Here is a 20,704-nt window from a genome sequence, read left to right as displayed (position 1 = left end):
CTAAAGAGCACAGGGGTCTCTGGTGCTTAGAACATTCAGAGCTATCAATATCCACACATTGTCCCTTTAAAGAAAAAAACAGTATGGCCATGTTGTCATTTTAACTTTGATTTTATCGTAGGCCAGGACTCAGAAAATACTGTTTATGGTGAGAATTCAAAGCATAAAAACAAGCATGGTTTCATCGTGGGACGGGACCATGACTTTTCAGTATTTAAATGAAGGGGGTCCTCAAGGAAAATAGGTTGGGAACCACCGAGTTAGGGTTAGCTTTGAGCTAAGGCTAACCTAGCTAACTGTAAAGATTATGTGGCTTTGAGACATAGCTAATGTACATATTTATTAATAATGGCCACAACAGCTAGCTTTTACCTCTATTTTACAGCTAACGTTAGATAATATCATGATCTTTTGAGATAAGGATAACTGTACTTGGTTTGGAACCAACAGCAGCAGACTGCTAACTTTGCTATCTTAGGTAACCTGGCTGTAGAGCCAACATTAACGAATGATACAGCCTTTGTTGTATTAGTTTGACCACTAAGTCTCTACCAACATGGAGATAAAACCACTTTAGCTGGATTTCAAATAAAGATGAAGTAATCGAGTAGCCATTTTAGCTCCATTTGACAGCTAACATAAGATAGCATCATTAAGTTTTGAGATGAAAGTTGATGGTATAATTGGTTTGGCACTAAAGCTAACTTGTGCATCACAGTTAAAGTGTTAACAGGTATTAGTTTTAAGGTAAGTCACTGTTTACATCCCACTATGGAAATGGAGCTAAAAACAAAGGTGGGGTTGATTAACAAAGGTGAGATATGCTAATGCTAAAGCAGCTAACCGATAACACCAATCACCAAAGGATGAGGAAAAAAATAAATAACTACACAGCATTAAAGCTAATGTAGCTGCTCACCAAGCAAATCCTGGGAGATGAAATGAACTCAGCTGACCGCAAACATCAGCAGTCGATTTATTTTGGAGCATGTTTAATGTTTTTTGTCCAGAGAGCACATGTGTTTACAGCAGATTTTCACATTCTGACTGAAGCCTTCCAGTAAGGCAGAGCTGGACCTGAGGAGGGGCAAACTGGGCCTGTTCAGAAACAAAACAACAAAAAAAGCACAAATCCTAAAAAAATATCAGAGCGGCATCCGGTTGCCTTCCACACTGATCTTCACAGCGTGACCCGTCTTCGTCAGGCGGCGGATGTCAGCAAATCTACGCATCTGTTTATCAACCCGGGACAAACCCTTCTTCATCGGACCCTGCAGGAGGAAAGATGAAGTCAAAAACACAAATAAAGGACCACATCAGATTAATGAACACACAAACGTAAACATGCAGAAAACCAACAAGGCAGGAGGCGGGACCACCCTGGAAAAAGCCTGTCAGACTGCCAGGCCGGTCACGCCTCCAGGATACAATCAGCTGATAAACACACGTCAGATGACGTTTTCTGAAGAAGTTCCAGTCCAAACATGTCAAGGTAAAATTACACCTTAAAAAACTTTGATCAAAGAAAGTTTGAAGCTGCAATAACTGCTGATATAAATCATGAACCCTGAAGAAAACAGGTGCAACTCTGAACCCAAGTTCTTCCTCTTCATCTTCATTTCGATGTCCACGTTATCAGTTTTAATCAGACAGACACTGACTGGATTTTAGACACGGCCAGACCCTGATCCGACCGGTTTTTACATCAGTTTTCCTGATCCTGGTCAATACTTGAGTGGTCTGTAACTGGAACTGCTTTGGTGAAAAAGAGGCAGCAGAGTGACGTCAGTTTATTAAATGTAAAAGTTCAGATTCAGACTGTCGCTGGCTGTAGAATCACACAAACATCGTTAGTCGCCCACAAACAGCAGAAGAGTTTCACACATGTTTCAGAGACGTGAAATTAAACAGAACTCAGAAACACGGATTATTGTTCACCACACAGCAAGCTGTAGGCCTCACACTATGCAGGCCTACTTACTTCCCCCGGCAGGCCTCACACTATGCAGGCCTACTTACTTCCCCCTTGCAGGCCTCACACCGTGCAGACCTACTTACTTCCCCCTTGCAGGCCTCACACTGTGCAGACCTCACACTATGCTGGCCTACTTACTTCCTCCTGCAGACATCACACTATGCTGGCCTACTTACTTCTCCCTGCAGACCTCACACTATGCTGGCCTACTTACTTCCCCCTGCAGACCTCACACCGTGCAGGCCTACTTACTTCCCCCTTGCAGGCCTCACCCTGTGCAGACCTACTTACTTCCCCCTTGCAGGCCTCACACCGTGCAGACCTACTTACTTCCCCCTTGCAGGCCTCACACCGTGCAGACCTACTTACGTCCCTCCTTGCAAGCCTCACACTGTGCAGACCTCACACTATGCTGGCCTACTTACTTCCCCCTGCAGACCTCACACTATGCTGGCCTACTTACTTCCCCCTGCAGACCTCACACCGTGCAGGCCTACTTACTTCCCCCTTGCAGGCCTCACACTGTGCGGACCTACTTACTTCCCCCTTGCAAGCCTCACACTGTGCAGACCTACTTACTTCTCCCTGCAGACCTCACACCGTGCAGACCTACTTACTTCCCCCTTGCAGGCCTCACACTGTGCAGACCTACTTACTTCCCCCTTGCAAGCCTCACACTGTGCAGACCTACTTACTTCTCCCTGCAGACCTCACACCGTGCAGGCCTACTTACTTCCCCCTTGCAGGCCTCACACTGTGCAGACCTACTTACTTCCCCCTTGCAAGCCTCACACTGTGCAGACCTACTTACTTCTCCCTGCAGGCCTCACACCGTGCAGACCTACTTACGTCCCTCCTTGCAAGCCTCACACTGTGCAGACCTCACACTATGCTGGCCTACTTACTTCCCCCTGCAGACCTCACACTATGCTGGCCTACTTACTTCCTCTTGCAGACCTCACATCGTGCAGGCCTACTTACTTCCCCCTTGCAGGCCTCACACCGTGCAGACCTACTTACTTCCCCCTTGCAAGCCTCACACTGTGCAGACCTACTTACTTCCCCCTTGCAAGCCTCACACCGTGCAGACCTACTTACTTCCCCCTTGCAAGCCTCACACCGTGCAGACCTACTTACTGCCCCCTTGCAGACCTCACCCCATGCAGACGTACTTACTTCCCCCTTGCAAGCCTCACACCGTGCAGACCTACTTACTTCCCCCTTGCAAGCCTCACACCGTGCAGACCTACTTACTTCTCCCTGCAGACCTCACACTAAGCTGGCCTACTTACTTCCCCCTGCAGACCTCACACCGTGCAGACCTACTTACTTCCCCCTTGCAGGCCTCACACCGTGCAGACCTACTTACTTCCCCCTTGCAGACCTCACCCCGTGCAGACCTACTTACTTCCCCCTTGCAAGCCTCACACCGTGCAGACCTACTTACTTCCCCCTTGCAAGCCTCACACCGTGCAGACCTACTTACTTCCCCCTTGCAAGCCTCACACTGTGCAGACCTACTTACTGCCCCCTGCAGACCTCACACCGTGCAGACCTACTTACTTCCCCCTTGCAGACCTCACCCCGTGCAGACCTACTTACTTCCCCCTTGCAAGCCTCACACCGTGCAGACCTACTTACTTCCCCCTTGCAAGCCTCACACTGTGCAGACCTACTTCTCCCTGCAGACCTCACACTAAGCTGGCCTACTTACTTCCCCCTGCAGACCTCACACCGTGCAGACCTACTTACTTCCCCCTTGCAGGCCTCACACCGTGCAGACCTACTTACTTCCCCCTTGCAGACCTCACCCCGTGCAGACCTGCTTACTTCCCCCTTGCAAGCCTCACACCGTGCAGACCTACTTACTTCCCCCTTGCAAGCCTCACACCGTGCAGACCTACTTACTTCTCCCTGCAGACCTCACACTATGCTGGCCTACTTACTTCCCCCTGCAGACCTCACACCGTGCAGGCCTACTTACTTCCCCCTTGCAGACCTCACACCGTGCAGGCCTATTTACTGCACCCTGCAGACCTCAAACCGTGCAGACCTACTTACTTCCCTCCTGCAGGCCTCACACCGTGCAGACCTACTTACTGCCCCCTGCAGGCTGGCATCAGGAACTACAGTGGCATTCTGTTTCCCTCTATGCTGATCTTCACGGCTCCCTGCGGCCGTCGCATTTTCCTCTCCTCAGCAAAGCGGCGCTTGTGCTTCTCCAGCAGGCTCAGGGCTTTCTTACAGCCGCTCTACAGAGGACCAATCAAAGCTCAGCTCCTGACCTCACCTGAGATGTCAGGCAACTGATCACTACCACCACATTTTTCCAGTTAATCCCAGCCTCTGCAGGCAAACATCCTGGAGGTGGAACAGCTGAACACTCCACAGTGAACAGCAGCCATGTTTCATCTCATAGATACGTCCATCAGGAGTTACTCAGTTTATTCTCAATCTAAGACAGGGACAAGTTCTGTAACCTGAATCTCCATATTTCTAAGTGTAACAACAAGGTACAAATCGAATCTACGTGTACGGATAAATTCTGCTAGTCTCAAAGTACATCTCAGTTTTACAAATAGAAAACATTTGTCTCACATTTTACACATTTACTCAAGTTTTCGTTTGTTTCTGGATCTCCATGGATGGTTAGGCCGCCCTGCAAGTGATGGAGGCGGCGGAGAGAGAGGCAGGCACAGATGTTAGGCTACAAGAACAACGGCACAGGCCAGCACTACCGAGCATCTTCCTAAAAAAGGGTTATTTTCATCACCGAGACGCAGCTTCACCCGCTGACTCCTGACACTGCAGTGCAGCTAACGGGCTGCCCACTACAACTACGGGACACACACAGAGACTCAGGCTGTGTTTACGTGCACGATTGGTGCAGGAACACCAGGATCATTGAGCTGTAGTCCTGATTTAGAGGTTCTGGCTGTTTCATGCAGACCTTATCTCCCGAGGGAGTTTACAGTAGTTATGGTGGGAGGTGTTTACTGCCCACTGGACGCCAACATTATTGATTCTCCGATACTAATCGATTCTGAAATTTAGTCTCTAGTAAAATATTGATTAGCACAGGTATCGATACTTAGATGCCACTTGGCCGCCTGCTGGTTCACGGAAAAAACCAGCTGCCTCTACCAATTTTAAACAGGCACTGCAGCGGGCAGCCTCGCCCATACAGCAACTCCCTGAAGGACCCATTGTTTACAGGCGCATGAAGTGACACGTACTAAAGACGGTGAACCCCAGGAAGGCAGCAGTCCCCGTCACAAAGCAGCATCCCAGCCTGCCTCAAAACCTCGACCATCATCCCGTCCCCAGAAAGACAGCGGTGGACGGTCCCAACGACTACAGGCCTGACGCACTTACGCCTGTGGTCATGAAGTGTTTGAAAGACTAGTTTCCCAACGTCAGGACCTGCCTGCCACCCACTCTGGACCCCACCAGTTTGCCTACAGGGCGAACCGATCTACAGATATCACCACAGCCCTCCACTCTGCGCCGAGCCACCTGGAGCCTTGAGGAAGCGACGCAGGGCTGCTCTTCCTGGACTTCAGCTCAGCCTTCAACGCACGATTCCACCGTGTTTTATACTTTCAAAATGTATTTTTTAAGATTATTTAATCCTTGTAAATATTTTAATTTGAAGGCGCAGCTGCTCAAACTTTGATGTTGTACAACGTTAATAAAGGCGATTCTGATTCAAATCAGATTTACTGAATCCCTGACTTGTAAAATTTACTGGTATTTTCTGATGATTGTGATTACTAGTTTTAATATAGAAATACAAAATGCAAACGTATGTCGCTGTCCTAGCGCAATAAAAACGTACAAACCAGAGCTCAGTTTAGGAAAATGTGGCTTCATACAACTTAAATCTGACCATCAGAAGTCCGACACGAAGTCCGGACTCTGATCTTTGGATTCAAACGTTTTCAGCCTGAAGAGCTCAGAGCTGACAGTGAACATGTCACATGGTGCCTCCATCCTCAGACTCACCCTGCTGGAGTCCCCCTCCACGTTCCATTTGGGTCGTACTACGTAGTCTTTGTTAGAAGGCATCGGGACCCGGGCCCTGGCACAGAAGCCGGGGTCTCCAGGCCGCAGGGCTCTGCAGGAAGGAAGGAGATACTCTGATTACAGAAGGACTGATCAGGATGGGGTCACCACAGAGCTGCTGAAGCTGGACTTACTTTTCCTCTCCGGTCAGCTGTTTCTCCAGGTCTCTCCGAGGCGTCTGGCCTCCAGAACTAAAGACAAACAGAGACGTTGGTTGAAGCAGAGTCTGAATTTCCTCAGGGAAGTTCTCCACCCTGCAGGAGCTCCAGCTGCATCTCCATGCAGTTACCATCATCATTCTCCATCTCAGAAGGTTAGTGAAACAAACTCAGCAGGATCATCTCTGGAGCCTTACCTGTGACACCAGGACCTGGACTGAAGGTCCAGAAACTAGCCTGACTCACACAGAACCGCATTCCTGACACCAGAGTTAGGAAGGTAGTGGGATGCTGCAGTTTGCTGGTTATATTCAGACTCGTCCACACGTCCACGGTGTTAGAAAACTAGCAGCTTTCTGGCTGCTGATCCAGCCTGACAACTCCTTCATGAAACAGCTGTCACGTGTTCAGATTCCCTGAGCATGTTTGTATTTTACCAGAAGACACGGAAACAAGCCCTGCTGCAAAGAAAAGTTCAATCTTCAATCTACGTGTTCATTTCTCTAGTTAGGTTCCTAAATAATTATTATTTCCAGCCTTTTTGTGATAATTTATATAAATGATGTCAAGATGTGACAAGTTCTACCAACATACAGAAGAAATAAAAACAAAAAGGCAGCAGGTGAAACGCTGCTTAACAGGATGAGAAAAGGTGAAAGAAACAGATGAAAATGAGTCTTTATTAGTATCCTGATACTAATAGTTTTTAAGATAATAGTGAAGGAAAGACAGTAAAAAATGCTCATTTTTTCTGTGATCTTTGAGGATGGACAGACATCCTGGTTAAGTTCAGTAAGGCTAAAACAACGACGCAGACCTGGACTGTGACCAAACTCCCTGTTCTGGTCCTTTTGGGAAGAAAGCTTTAAACCACTGGAAAAAGACGGATATCGGCTAAAAAATTCACTGGATCAAAACGAATCCTGAAATTTAGAAAGATTCAACGGCGAAGTTTAACACGTGGAAACTTTCCTAAAGATGCTCAAACATTTCAGGCTTCATATAAAACTTTATCAGGCTACGGCAGGTGTGTGTGCACATCATTTATTTTATTTACTTTTGGGGTTTTCTTTTTTTTTTTACCATTTTCTTTGAATTTTTTATGTTTTGTGGAGTTTTTATCTATTTTGTCTTTTATAAATCAGCGTTTTTTTTAATTTTTTAAACGGTCTTTTAATTACTTTTAATACATTTACAACGTTCATGTTTTGTTTTCCTTTTTTAATCGGTTTGTCTGTTTCTTTAGTTTCATGTTTTTTTTTTGTTTTCTTTTGTAAATCAGTGGTATTAATAATCCATATTTTGATTTGAAGAAGTACTTTAAGTTTTTTTTTTATGTTGTCTTCAGGTTATCTGGAAAATCAATGAACAGAAATTTATAAAAATGTGATAACACTCGGGTTGTTCATCCTTTTATTTATTTATGTGTCTAAGTCTTAGAAACTTGGGATTTTAGCTGAACTCCAGAACCAGTCATGGTGTAGCTGGTTTTACGAAATCTTTTGGATTCTGGTCCTGGTCTAAAACTTTTAAAACATCTGGATGGATCAGAGCAGGAAACCATACATGTGGAGCAGGTCTGTGTTTACATGCTGTTTGTCTTCTCATTAAAAGTGTTCATGTTTTAGGCCCAGAGCTGCACATACGGGTTCCAGTTAGAATCCAGTACAACCATGACACACAGGGACTGGACCTGGTTGGTGGAGAGAAGACGTCAGGTTCCTCCGCCCTCTCCACCTTCTGAGGTTGACTGGAGGAGGGGGAGGAGAGATGAAATGAGATGGATGGAGAGGAAGGAAAGAATCAGAGAGGGGAGGATCTGTCCCAAAACCCACATCTTACCACAAACACCAGTTTAAAACTGTTTCAGGGGGGACCGTTTTCACTGCTGCACCATTAAACCTGCAGCAGGAAACCATATGAACTGATGTGATTATGATTAATTACATAAACATGTGTGATTAATCATGCCTCACGTGATTAATCGCAATTAGGTGTATGATAAATCGTGATTAATTGTTTAAAATCCTACGAAATCATGTAATTAATTACCACTGTGTGATTATACATGCTTCAGGCAACTAACTGATCAGGTACAGTCAATAATCATTCAATTAATGACAGATTAACTGTAGAAAATCATATGAAGATCATGTGATCACAACTGATTGGTGATTAATCGTGCCACACAATTAATCTGTTAATTACAGTAATTCAAAATTTAATTGAGAAAAATCACAAAATATTGTGATTAATCATGATTGTGTGAATATTCACACCTCACACAATAAATCAGGATTAATTGCTGAAAATCACATGAAATCATGTGATTAATCATGCCTCATGCCATTAAATAGTCTTGGGATTAATTAGGATTAAATGCAAAAAAAACATAGGAAATATTGTGAATAATTGTGATTAATTATGTAAATAAAAATGCATCACGATTAATCTACAGTCTTGTGATAAATTGTTAAGAAATGTGTATGAAATTAGTTTCCGGACTATAAGTTGCTCCAAATTATAAGTTACATCAGTCATAAAATGCGCCATGAAGAGAAAAAACATCGCACTGGACTATGAGTCATATTTATTTATAAATGTATTTCACAAAATCCAAGACCAAGGACAAACATTTAATCTGGAAAGACAAGTTATTCATCTGAGAACACGGAACAACAGCCTGGATATGTGTCCGTATGTTAACAGAACACCAGGAGGAACTGTGGGGGCGTTTAGTCTCCTTATTACACTTAATGAACAGCTGATGGAGATGCTGAGAAAGTACGAAAATGTATCACATTTGGCATTTAAAGACACCGAAACTGCCGCTTGCACAGCCACCGACGAAGGTTCATGTTAAATCAAAAAAAAAAAAAAAAAAACAGGGTCAGTTGTTCATTTCAGACGAAGCTTCTCCTGGACGATGAACGGATGGACCAAAGCTAACAACGCTCTTGCTTTTCATGGGAGGATGTAAGACGCTTTACTCCACTCCGTCACCTCTCCAGCGCACCGCAGTAGAACCGGACAGGAAGTTGAGACTCCATCTCATTCCACATCACTGAATCCGTGCAGGTCTTCATCCTCGCAGGTCTTCATCCTCGCAGGCCTTCATCCGTGCAGGTCTTCATCCTCGCAGGCCTTCATCCTCGCAGGCCTTCATCCTCGCAGGCCTTCATCCGTGCAGGTCTTCATCCTCGCAGGCCTTCATCCTCGCAGGCCTTCATCCGTGCAGCTCTTCATCCTCGCAGGTCTTCATCCTCGCAGGCCTTCATCCTCGCAGGTCTTCATCCTCGCAGGCCTTCATCCTCGCAGGTCTTCATCCTCGCAGACCTTCATCCTCGCACGTCTTCATCCTCGCAGGTCTTCATCCTCGCTGTCGTTTCTGAACGACTCCGCCAACGGCTGCTCAGTCGCCGTTTTCAGCTGCGTATTTTACTACATGCAGGTTGTAATCTGCAGAACAGGAGTTTCTGTTTGGGGTGTTTTCTTTCTGTTCAGTTATTTCTTACTGCTTTAAAGGAGCAGCAAACACTGTAGTTATCACAAGCCCAGAGCGTCCTCTCGCGGCTGTAGACAGTAATGTTTACTCCTTATGACTTAATATTTAAATATAAAATGTTAAATTTTATATATATACAAGTCACACCTGACTATAAGTCGCAGGAAAAGCCAAACTATGCAATAAGTGCAACTTATAGTCTGGAAAATACGGTAATCATAATAAATTACATAAAACCGTATAAAAAATATCAGTAATTATGTGATTAATCATCCCTCTGCATTAAATAGTCATGTGAAAATGTGATTAATTGCACAACATACAAAACCATGGTATTAATCACAACTGTGTGCTTAGTCATGCCTCGGGCCATTATTTCTGATTAACATGTAAAAATAATCATGCAATAAATCATGATTAACTGCAAAAAAACAAACAAAAAAAAACAAACAAAAGAAAAAATATTAAAGCTTGTGATCAACTGTGATTAACAGCGTGAGTAAACATGCCTCGTGCAGCAGATTGGGATTAATTGAAGAAAATAGTGATTAATCGTAAACGTAGCTTTTAGGTCAGATGCTGGGGAAGTCTTGGCTGTCCTGAGGCGAGCTGCGATGGAGATTCTCAGATGCTTCGCTGGACTTTTTAGCCAAATTCATAGTTACAAGTCAATTTCACGAGTTTCTGGGTCGACCAGGAGACTAAAGGCATCAGTCCTAGAACTCCTAAAACCGAAAGGATGCTGAGAGTTTCTGTTCATAGCCGGTTTGTTTGCTCCTCCCACATCATGACAACTACCAGCAGCTCTGAATGTCTTCAAGTCTGTTAGAACCTTCCAAAGATGAAATTTGTGTGTTTTTTGCTGACAAATGTCTGTAAATGGATGATGTTAAGCCTCCAGAACCGGAGTTAAAGGTGTCTGTGTGGGTGATGGACAGATCCAAAAGGACCAGCAGATGGACAGAACATCTGATGGGATGAAGGACACGTGAGACGATACAGAGGACAGACTGATGTTGGAGAAGAGTGGATGTGGTTTCTTGGGTACCAGTTTATCTGAAAGTCTAGAGACCAGAGAAGGAACCAGGTCTTCAGACTTCTTGTGATGTAGTTTTTCTCACCTCAGTCGTCGTCTCTGAGGCATCTGCTGGTCCAGGTCTCTCTGCTGCCGTTCCTCCCTCGTCATTCCCTTGTAGTTGGACGTTAAACCGAAGATCGGCCGCGACCACTCGTCTGAACACGACAAAAACAGACATGGATCCTGGTTCTGGGTCGGATCAGCTGTGATGGTTCAGAAATAAAGAGGAGCGGTCTTACTGATGAGTTTGAGGGCGAGGTCTTTGTTGGATCGAGACTCTTTGGGATGTTTGTACAGAAACATGACGGCCCGTCCGATCCCGCTGTGCTTCAGAGTCTCCTGACTCACGTTGGGAAGCTGCAGGAAGAAAAACCGTCAAACATCCCAAAGTCTTCATCCGGCTCACAGATTCAGGTCCAAACTCACCTCCTGCAGGATCCGGAGCAGCTCCTCCCTGATTCGGAGAGCCGGCAGAGATTTATCTGGAAGAGGGCTGATCCACTCTTTAATGGCCGACATCACGCCGCTGTCAATGAACGTCTCCTTCAGGTCCTGTCTGCGGGAGGGACATGTCAACGTGTTCGTGTTTTAGGGTCAGTTCTACAGATTTTATGTTTAAGACTTTCACGCTGGCACCAGGGGTTAAAGCAAAACCTGATCTCAGCCTGAACTTTGAAACCAGTTTGATATGGTCTACATGCAAATAATACACACATAAATAAGATGAGCCTTGTTTGCATTTTCAGAGATGGAACAAAGATTTCACAAAGCTCCATAAAATAATTGAGTCCAGATTTAAACATAATAAGTTGTTGATCTTTGGCTGCTCCTGATTGGACGTTACCGTCAATCTAAGCTCTCTGATTGGTGGAAAGTCTGACAGGAAGTTGCTTCATCATCATGTCCAGGTCTAAATAGAGGTCTCTTAGCAACATAGCAGCAGCAACATAGCATAGTGATGTTTTTATGGTGAAATGATATCCTGGACGGGATAGAAACGTCCGTAGATCAGCTAAAGGGTAGCCTATCCATCACAGTTTACCCCACAGAGCTACACACCACCGCTCCTGGTGGAGGAGGAGATGGACCTCGGGGAGACCTGCTGGAGGTTTATTAAACAGGTTATTAAAGTGTTATATTATTAAAGACGGAGCAGGTCAGGTGGGTTCTTACTTCTTCAGGTGCATGACGACCTGCGGCAGCAGCGTCAGCTTCTTCAGTGCCGGTTTCTTCTGACTGTTCAGAGTTCGATCCTCCTGTTACAGACAGACAGCAAGAGGTAAATGCAGGCAGGTGGACAGGTGGACAAGAGGACATGCAGGAAGGTAGACAGGTGGACAGGAGGACATGCAGGAAGGTAGACAGGTGGACAGGAGGACATGCAGGAAGGTAGACAGGTGGACAGGAGGACAAGCAGGAAGGTAGACAGGTGGACAGGAGGACATGCAGGAAGGTAGACAGGTGGACAGGTGGACAAGAGGACATGCAGGAAGGTAGACAGGTGGACAGGAGGACAAGCAGGAAGGTAGACAGGTGGACAGGAGGACATGCAGGAAGGTAGACAGGTGGACAGGAGGACATGCAGGAAGGTAGACAGGTGGACAGGTGGACAAGAGGACATGCAGGAAGGTAGACAGGTGGACAGGAGGACAGGTAGACGGACCTCTGCTGCTTCGTTCATCTTGGTTATCATGGCGTTGACGACGTCGTCGGCGTCACTGATGAAGGTTCCTCCGTCGCGGTGCCGCCTCTTCTTGCTGTTCATGGCCTTTCGTTTGGCGAGCATGAGGTCGAAGTCGGACATGAGGCTGGTACTGAACACACACGAACACACACGGTTAACTAATGGTCAGCCTCCTGGAGAAGCGTGACAGAGAAGAAAACGTACTCCTGGCCGCTGCGGTCGATGCCTTCATCAGAGTCCGACTCCTCCTCCACCTGCTGCTTCACCTCCTTCCGGTCTCCCTCCAGGTCCTCCTGGTTGAATCCCTGCAGGACGAGTTGCTTTGTTAGTAGCTGGAATCTGTTTTTTAACAAACAGCATTATGGAGAAGTCGTTACCGTGAACTCCTCCTCCTCCTCGTCTCCAGATTCTCCGAAGATGTCTGCAATCATTTTCCTGAAACAAACAGCAGCTCTCAGCTCAGACCCGTCATCGAAATGTAACCTGAACATCTGGAATCTGACTCACTCCTCCTCATCTTCGCCTCCAGAGTCGCTGTCGCTGCCGAACAGCGCCTTCTCGTCCTTCTTCCCCGCCATGGCCTTCGCTCTCTCGTCATCGTCGCTTGCGCTGTCCGATCCGAGCTCTTTCAGTTTGGCAACCAGATCTTTGTCGGGACCGAAGGAGCCGTCGTCGCTGTCGGAGTTCTCGTCATCCGACACCGCACGACTCCTCTTCAACACTGAGGAAACACATCAGACCAGAAACAATCAGAAGGGTTAAAACCAGCTTGTGCCTGCCTGCTTCATTTCAGACATACCTGGTTTATCTGCCATCCCCTCATCCTCATCCTCGCTGTCCGACAGGACGGCCTTCTTCCTCTTCACTGCAAACACAGAAACAGATGACAGGATACGAAGGTACTGTCTTAATATTGACATGTAGCATCACACAGTGATGTGCATTATCCTGCTGGACGTAGCTACCAGAAGATGCTACACTGTGGTCCTGATGTCTTGCAGATACCAGCTGCCTCTCTCTTTCCACTGACAACTTAATAAAGATTATTCAAACAAGCTACCATGACAACACCAAACAGATTAAAGTTGGTACCTGGCTTCTCATCTTCCTCGTCGCTGTTGTCTCTCTGCTGGTCTTCCTCTTCCCCTCTCTCCTGCTCTCCACTACCAGCTTTCCTTTGCCGTCCTTCCTCCTCTTCCTCATCACTGTCAGACTGCATCACCCCCTTCCACTTCCCTCCTCCTTGTTCCTCCTGCTTCTCCTCCTCCTCAGAGTCTGTCTGTGCCGCCTTCCGTCTGGCGGGCGTCTCTGTGTCAGAGTCACTATCGCTGTCAGAGCGCCGGCCGGGGGACGCCGGCGCCACTTTGGCTTCCTCATTTTCCGAGTCGCTGTCGGCTGCCACTTTGGAGGCGTCCTCACCCTCCTCCACCTCCGAGCTGCTCCCTCTGTGTTTAACGGGGGACAAATCCTCGTTGTCGGACGCGCCGTGTTTGACGGGGGACGAATCCTCGTTGTCGGACGCTCTGTGTTTGACGGGGGACGAATCCTCGTTGTCGGACGCTCCGTGTTTGACGGGGGACGAATCCTCGTTGTCGGACGCTCCGTGTTTGATGGGGGACGAATCCTCATTGTTGGACGCTCCGTGTTTGATCGGGGACGAATCTTCGTTGTCCGACCCACTTGTCCTGCGTTTCTCCGGCGACTCATCCTCGTTGTCAGACACACTCATCCTGCGTTTGACTGGAGTGTCTTCATCACTGTCGGCTGGAGGCGGAGCCTCTGCCTCTGAGTCGCTTTTATCATTGTCGTCGTGGCCCCTGGGGGCCTCTCGCTCTGAGTCACTGTCGGCCCTGCGGTGGTCCTCATTGTCGGAGCCGCTGGCTGCCCCACCCGTCTCCATGGGGTCGTTGCTGCCCTCATCCTAAGACAAAAACAACGAACTGTTTTTAAATTAAATCTGCAGCCATTAAACTTAATTTTAAGTCTTGTTCTGGGAGTTCTAGACAAGAAAAGCTCTATGACAACCCACAAACAAGACAACACAGTTTAAAACACAATTACAATTAAAATAAAAAAGACTAAATAAAACTAAGAAACCCAACCAGTTTTGATTGTCAAGTAAATGAACTCAGTGTTTAAAAAAGAAAACAGTTTTCTGAGAGCGTCTTCAATATTCAGGAAAAATAGGGGGTGTTACATAATTAGCTGTAAATTTAGATTAGATTAGATTAGATTCAACTTTATTGTCATTACACATGTACAAGTACAATGCAACGAAACACAGTTTGGCATCTAACCAGAAGTGCAATAAGCAACAAGTGCAAGATATATATTATATACATATATACATATATACATTATATACATATAAATGAATCCATATCAAATTGAATTGAACTGAAATAGAATCAAACTAGGATGTTGTGAATCAAATCGATTAGGAAATGATTGGCACAGGAAGAAAAGGTAAAAACCACTGATTCCACGTCCCCCACCCCCTTTGAACATGAGGAAACAGGAAAACCAAATTCCTGATGTGAGGAGTTTTATTATAAGAAAAAGTGAGAGTGAAATTGGAAGCAAGGGGCTCTGATATAAAGCCAGCAACAACCTTCAGAAAATATGGATCAATACGATCAGTTTTGGTGTTGAGCAGTTTCAGTGCTTTGTAAACCACATCAGACTAGTATTTTTTTAAACAAGCCTAACCGAGCAGTCTGACCTCAGATTGACGGCCGTCACTCCTCATCTCTTCACCATCCGATGGGGGGTGTTCGTCCTGAACCGGAGTGCCGCCTCCATCATCTAAAAACACACACCAGGAGCTTTCTTTAACATGTTAGTGTTACTACAGAGAACCTGCAGTTCAGGTCTGAGACCAACACCGTCTGAAACTCAAAGGTCTGAACCATCATAGTTCATCAGTTGGCCTTGAGATGCTAAACATGGCATTTTCCCCACAAGAATAATATACACTAGAAATGGATAAAATAACCCAACAAAATTATTTCAAGGAAACCAGAAGATGTTATGTTAGATCTACATTCAATGTACCAAAACATACATACATACATACATGCATACATACATGCATGCATACATACATACATACATACATACATGCATGCATACATGCATGCATACATACATACATGCATACATACATGCATGCATACAAAGAGTTTAATGACCAACAATGACAGCAGAGGAAATACATTCAGACTAAATGTGGCCAAACATTATCTTTAAGACCCGAATATCTATTTCACAATGACATTTAGTCTAATAATTACATTTTTACCTAATCAAATGTTACACGTGAAACAGTTAGACACATACTTAAAATTAAAGGGCGAGTTTTCCCATTATGCTAACTAACATGATGTTCTGCTGGACACAAGTTAAACTGATGCTCTTTTTAAATCCGTTGTTAGGAAACATAAACATCTAATGAACAATTAGCACTAAACCAGACGCAGAGCTGTAACGATGTTTGGCACCATGAAGCTACAAAAGAACTCTGTTACCACAGCTGCTGAGCTGTTAGGACGTAATAAACCAAGTCTGTGTTGGTTAACCTGCTGAAATGTACCTGCTGACCCGCTCATACGGTTTGTTGTTGTATAACATTAATGGTTGTTATTAGCTTGTTAGCTTACCGGTTACAGAGGTAACAAAACGGACTTACCGGAATGGTTCCCGGACATAAATTCGTCCTCTTCTCCGTCCATTTCTGAGACGAGGACAGAGCCAGGGTCAGACCTGAGCACGCGGACAGGTCTCTATTCGCGCCGATTTATTTTCAGAGCGGAAAAGGTGAAGCTGGACGAAGGAACCATAAAAGCTAACACCGACAGCTAGGTATGGTTAGCTCTACGACACCCAAAATGGCGAAACCACGTGATATACGCATGCGCCAAGAATCGGCGCCTTGTATTGACGTAAAAGTAGCCGTTTCTTCCAATCTTTAGGTTTTAGATTACTAAAGCAGTTTTAGCTGTCATTTTTATTGGAAATTAGATTTTACATCGCACAGGTGCCGCTTTATTTATTTATGGTTAGCTAGTTAAATTTATATAAAATAATTTATATATTTAGCTAGCAGCTAAATTAATAAATCGGGAGCAACGTGATACACACACACATATATGTGTGTGTTATTATTATTAGTTTTTTTTTTTTTTTAGTGTGTGTTATTCTTTTAAACCAGTCGTGAAACGACGTCATTAATGTGCGACATAGCCGCAGAAGAACCGCGTGTGTATCTTGTTGAGGACCCGGAGCAGCTCAAACTGTATTGCGTGCGTGTTTTTAAGCAGGTTCACGGCTGCCGTGATGGAGGACCGGAGCCGGCTGTGCTCCGTGTGGCTCGGCTCGGAGACCGGTATCCTAAAGGGGGTCAGCCTGATCCGGAAACAGGCCTTTAACTTCTGCAACACCAGCCACCTGAGCCGTGACCAGGAGGTCCGCGCGCTGTGCTGGGCGGACCCGGCGGAGAGCGAGCTGCTGGTGGGCTCTGTGGACGGAACCGTGAAGACCTTCAGCACAGAGAAGGGCGCCTTCACCGACGCCCGGCGGTGTGGAGACCCCGCGGATGGCTGCTTCGCCGGGCTGGCGGCGCTCAGCGGCTCCGCGTTGATCACTTGCGTGGAGTCCGGGACGGTGCGTGTGTGGACGGAGGAAAGTCGTGAGCCCGTGACAGAGTTGAATGCGGGGAAAAACGTGTGCAGGATGCGACAGAGCCCGGTGTACCAGCACAAAGTCGCCACCGGCGGTAAGGAAAACGGCCTGAAGATCTGGGACCTGGAGCGGCCCGAGAAGCCACTGTTCACGGCCAAGAACTTGCGGGACGACTGGCTGGATCTACGGAGGCCGCACTGGGTCAAAGACATGGCTTTCATTCCAGACTCCGACAAGCTGGTCGCCTGCACAGGTTACCATCAGGTGTGTTGACACGATCCATTCTTTCTAAACCGGCCGAACATGAGCCACACCGGGCTGTCCAGACCAAACCTGCAGTTCTTATAGTTATTCTGCTTTAAACTAAGTTAGAAATCTAATATTTAATCTGGATTAAAGTTGTCACTTCACACTAAAAATAAACCCGATTTTCTGGTTTAGCCTCGGAATAATCCAAATGGTAAAAATCTAAATCCCCAGTGGGTCGGACCAGTAAAATAACAGCATCATAAAATAATTAAAATTTACTTTGCATTAAAATTAAAGAAGTCCATTTAATTAACCATTAATTTAGAAAAATTTACATAGAACCAGAACTTTGACGTAAATGCAGTTCCATTATTTTGCCATTTTTATTGTTTATCATTTAAATATATAAATACGTATACTTGAAAATGTACAAATATATAAAATTCTGTTAAATTTTTTTTATTTATACATTAATGTTTTAGTTATATTTGTTTTATTTACACATTTTATCCCTTTTGTGCACATGTACACAAACACGTGAAATTCATCATGGTTCTACAACATCAAACATTTAATGGCAGGACCTGAAAATAAAAACAGTATTTCACATCATGACGAGTAACTTAGTTTAAATTTATTTTAAATGTACATACCTGAATTCAGCTCTGTTACGCAGGCAAGATATAACAAGTTTTCCCCGCCTTGGAAATATTTTATACTTTAACATAAAAAGACTAGTTAATCTTTCCTGTTTTCACATTCACCACATTCATCCCGCAGACCAGATGAGATCCTCCGGCAGGCCGATTTGGGCCCCTGAGCCGCATGTTTCCCTCATCCTGATGAAAACAACTTATTTCCACATTTCTGTCCTTTGAAGTAAAAGTAATTTAGAAAAAGTTTTAATAAAGTCAAATTTAGAAGGAAAAGTAAAAAAAAATGATACCAACTCCTGATTGGAGCTGTTTTATAAATAAAGTTCTGTTTGAATTCTCAGGTGCACGTCTTCGACCCATCCACCCCCCAGAGGCGGCCAGTCCTGGAGGCGGAGTACGGCGAGTATCCGCTCACGGCGCTGTCTCTGCCCGCCGCCGGCTCCACCGTGGTGGTGGGGAACACCCAGGGTCAGATCGCCCAGCTGGACCTGAGGAAGGGGCTGGTCCGCGGGGCTCTGAAGGGGCTTTCGGGGGGCGTGCGTTGCCTGCAGTGCCATCCCACACAGCCCCTGGTGGCGTCCTGCGGCCTGGACCGCTTCCTCCGCATCCATAGCCTGGAGGACCGCAGCCTGCTGCACAAAGTTTACCTGAAGTCCCGGCTGAACTGTCTCCTGATGACCAGGAAGGATCTGGACGGAGGGGAGGGGGCGGCGGCGGGGGGGCAGGAGGCCGAGGTGAAGGAGGAGGAGGAGGAAGATGATGTGTGGGGGGCCATGGAGCAGGTGGAGGAGGAGACAGTGAAGAGGAAAGCAACAGAGGAGGAAGAGAAGACAAAGAAAAAAAAGAAAAGACAAGACTGAGGGGTGTTTAAGGTCTGAGGAGAGCATGGGACATTTGATCCTCAGCAGCTACAGACTGAAACAGGATTGAATCTGCAGTTTTTCTTTAGACAGATTTTATTAGATGTCTGTTCTGGTATGTGTCAGTAAACTGAAATAAATCAGTAGTCGGATGTCCGTTTGTCACCTGAACGCCACATCTGCTTTGATTTCTAACTGTAGGATCTTTAAGGCCCATTTGTGCTCCTTTTCATACGTAAATGGCGACGTTCGATTAAAACGTCATGCGTCGCCGTCCTCATGCATCTTTTGTGTTGTCATGGTTGTTAAGCCAGTTCCTCCACTAGGGGGCAGAGCTGAGTTCAGAGTTCACCCCCGCGAGCTGTCGGTTTCAGACGCCGTTTAGCAGCAGCGTCGCTATGAAGTCGTTTCTGCCCACCACGCCCCAAACCTAAGCCTACGGCTTGAGTAGTTTCTACAGTTGTTGTCCTCGTCTTCATTCAATATTATTAATTTTGTATTCAGATTTACACCTCAAAACACAGGTCAGTGAACGCACCACGGATAAAGGTACGTCACAGCTTCCAGAATTTTCCCGGCTGATCAGCTGATGGGTGAAGGACCCGGTGATGTGGGCTCAGTCGGGTTCCGTGATCCCTGTTAATGTGGACAAACTCTCAACAGGTTCAGTGGTTTTTTATTTAGCAGCATCAGTTAAAAACTCCAACAAGTCCACGACGAGCCCCAGCGAGTCCACCACAAGTCCACCAATCTGTCAGAGGAAACAGGAAGTGATGTCACAGCAGTGGTTGTCGTGGCTGAGTCACTTTGAGAGAAAACTGATCCTGATGTTCCAGAAGTTTCCAGCTGGAAGGTGAATCGTTCCCTGCGCCTTCACGTCGACGTTTTCCCGCCCTTTAAACCGGGCCCCGCAGGTGTCCACAGGTGAACTCGTAACTTGAAGGTGTGACGACCAGAAAGCTTCGATTTTAATAAAATCTAAACGCTTTCCTGAATGAACGAAGTTCCGATGGCAGGAGGAAAGTCTGAGCAGAACGGCCACAAGAGACAGTAGAGGAAGAGCGGAGGAACGAGGAGGGATCCGGTTTAACGTGGAATGTCGTGATATTCCCTCCGTGTATAAATAAATAACAGGTTCTATCTTCCGTGTGCTGATGATGGAAACGAGCTGCTCTGCCGTCCGGCTCGTTTCCATCATCGGCTGGTTAAATAAACAGATTAAGGACATTTTGAAGTCCTGTTAAAGACCTTTTCCTCCTCACCAGGATCAGTTCTACGTTCTTCATTCTGATCCCTCTTCCTGTTGGAGAAGCTGTCAGGACTCCCTGATGACTCAGGAAACCCAGATTTTATGTTAAACTAAACTTTTCTTCTGATCATTTGATTAATTTATTTAAAAAACTTATTATTCAGCTTTAATCTGAGTTCTTTTAAATCCAGTTAGTTGGAATAAAAGCAGCTAATTCTGGATTAAAATGACTCGGGAGGAAATTCTCAGGATGGTTCTCAGTGGACCTTTAAACGTCCGTCATTAACCCTTAAAACTCCATCAAATCTCCTCGAAGTCTATCTCCTCCTCCACCAGGAGCGGTGGTGTGTATCTCTGTGGGGTAAATGTGATGGATATTTTATCCTTTAGCTGATCTACGGACATTTTCCAGGAATTTTTATCCCGTCCAGGAGGTTTACAATCCAGCCACTAAATGTAGTTTTATTCAGAGACTCTATCTGGTAAATCCACAATGATCCATGATAACATCATTATTTATCACATTTCATCATAAAAACATCACC

The 20,704-nt window shown here is 45.7% G+C and overlaps 2 protein-coding genes across 3 annotated transcripts; one reads left to right on the top strand and one right to left on the bottom strand.

The window, feature by feature from the left end:
- Positions 1-971: 971 nt before the first annotated feature.
- LOC121646289 (protein IWS1 homolog) lies at positions 972-16,559 on the bottom strand. 2 transcript variants are annotated; one of them, XM_041995197.1, is made up of 15 exons: positions 16,154-16,549; positions 15,188-15,270; positions 13,558-14,386; positions 13,265-13,330; positions 12,973-13,186; positions 12,843-12,900; positions 12,670-12,770; positions 12,445-12,595; positions 11,955-12,037; positions 11,208-11,337; positions 11,021-11,138; positions 10,825-10,936; positions 6,175-6,231; positions 5,981-6,092; positions 972-1,271 (listed from the first exon to the last, which is right to left on the bottom strand). In XM_041995197.1, exons 1-15 carry the CDS (start codon positions 16,194-16,196, stop codon positions 1,146-1,148), a joined length of 2,283 nt encoding a protein of 760 aa, XP_041851131.1. In that variant the 5' UTR covers positions 16,197-16,549; the 3' UTR covers positions 972-1,145. The 2 variants fall into 2 exon arrangements, with proteins under 2 accessions (XP_041851131.1, XP_041851132.1); XM_041995198.1 differs by lacking the exons at positions 972-1,271; positions 5,981-6,092; positions 6,175-6,231 and adding an exon at positions 7,398-7,948 and having other exon boundaries at positions 16,154-16,559.
- Positions 16,560-16,708: 149 nt separating this feature from the next.
- Positions 16,709-19,075, top strand: wdr74 (WD repeat domain 74). Its single transcript, XM_041995206.1, has 2 exons — positions 16,709-17,409; positions 18,392-19,075. The coding sequence occupies exons 1-2, from the start codon at positions 16,801-16,803 to the stop codon at positions 18,908-18,910; spliced, it is 1,128 nt and encodes a 375-aa protein (XP_041851140.1). The 5' UTR covers positions 16,709-16,800; the 3' UTR covers positions 18,911-19,075.
- The last annotated feature ends 1,629 nt before the right edge of the window (positions 19,076-20,704 follow it).

This window comes from Melanotaenia boesemani, chromosome 9, assembly GCF_017639745.1.
Source record: "Melanotaenia boesemani isolate fMelBoe1 chromosome 9, fMelBoe1.pri, whole genome shotgun sequence".
Lineage (NCBI taxonomy): Eukaryota > Metazoa > Chordata > Actinopteri > Atheriniformes > Melanotaeniidae > Melanotaenia > Melanotaenia boesemani.
Note: the sequence above shows the minus strand (reverse complement) of the source record. Positions and strands in the feature narration are given on the sequence as shown.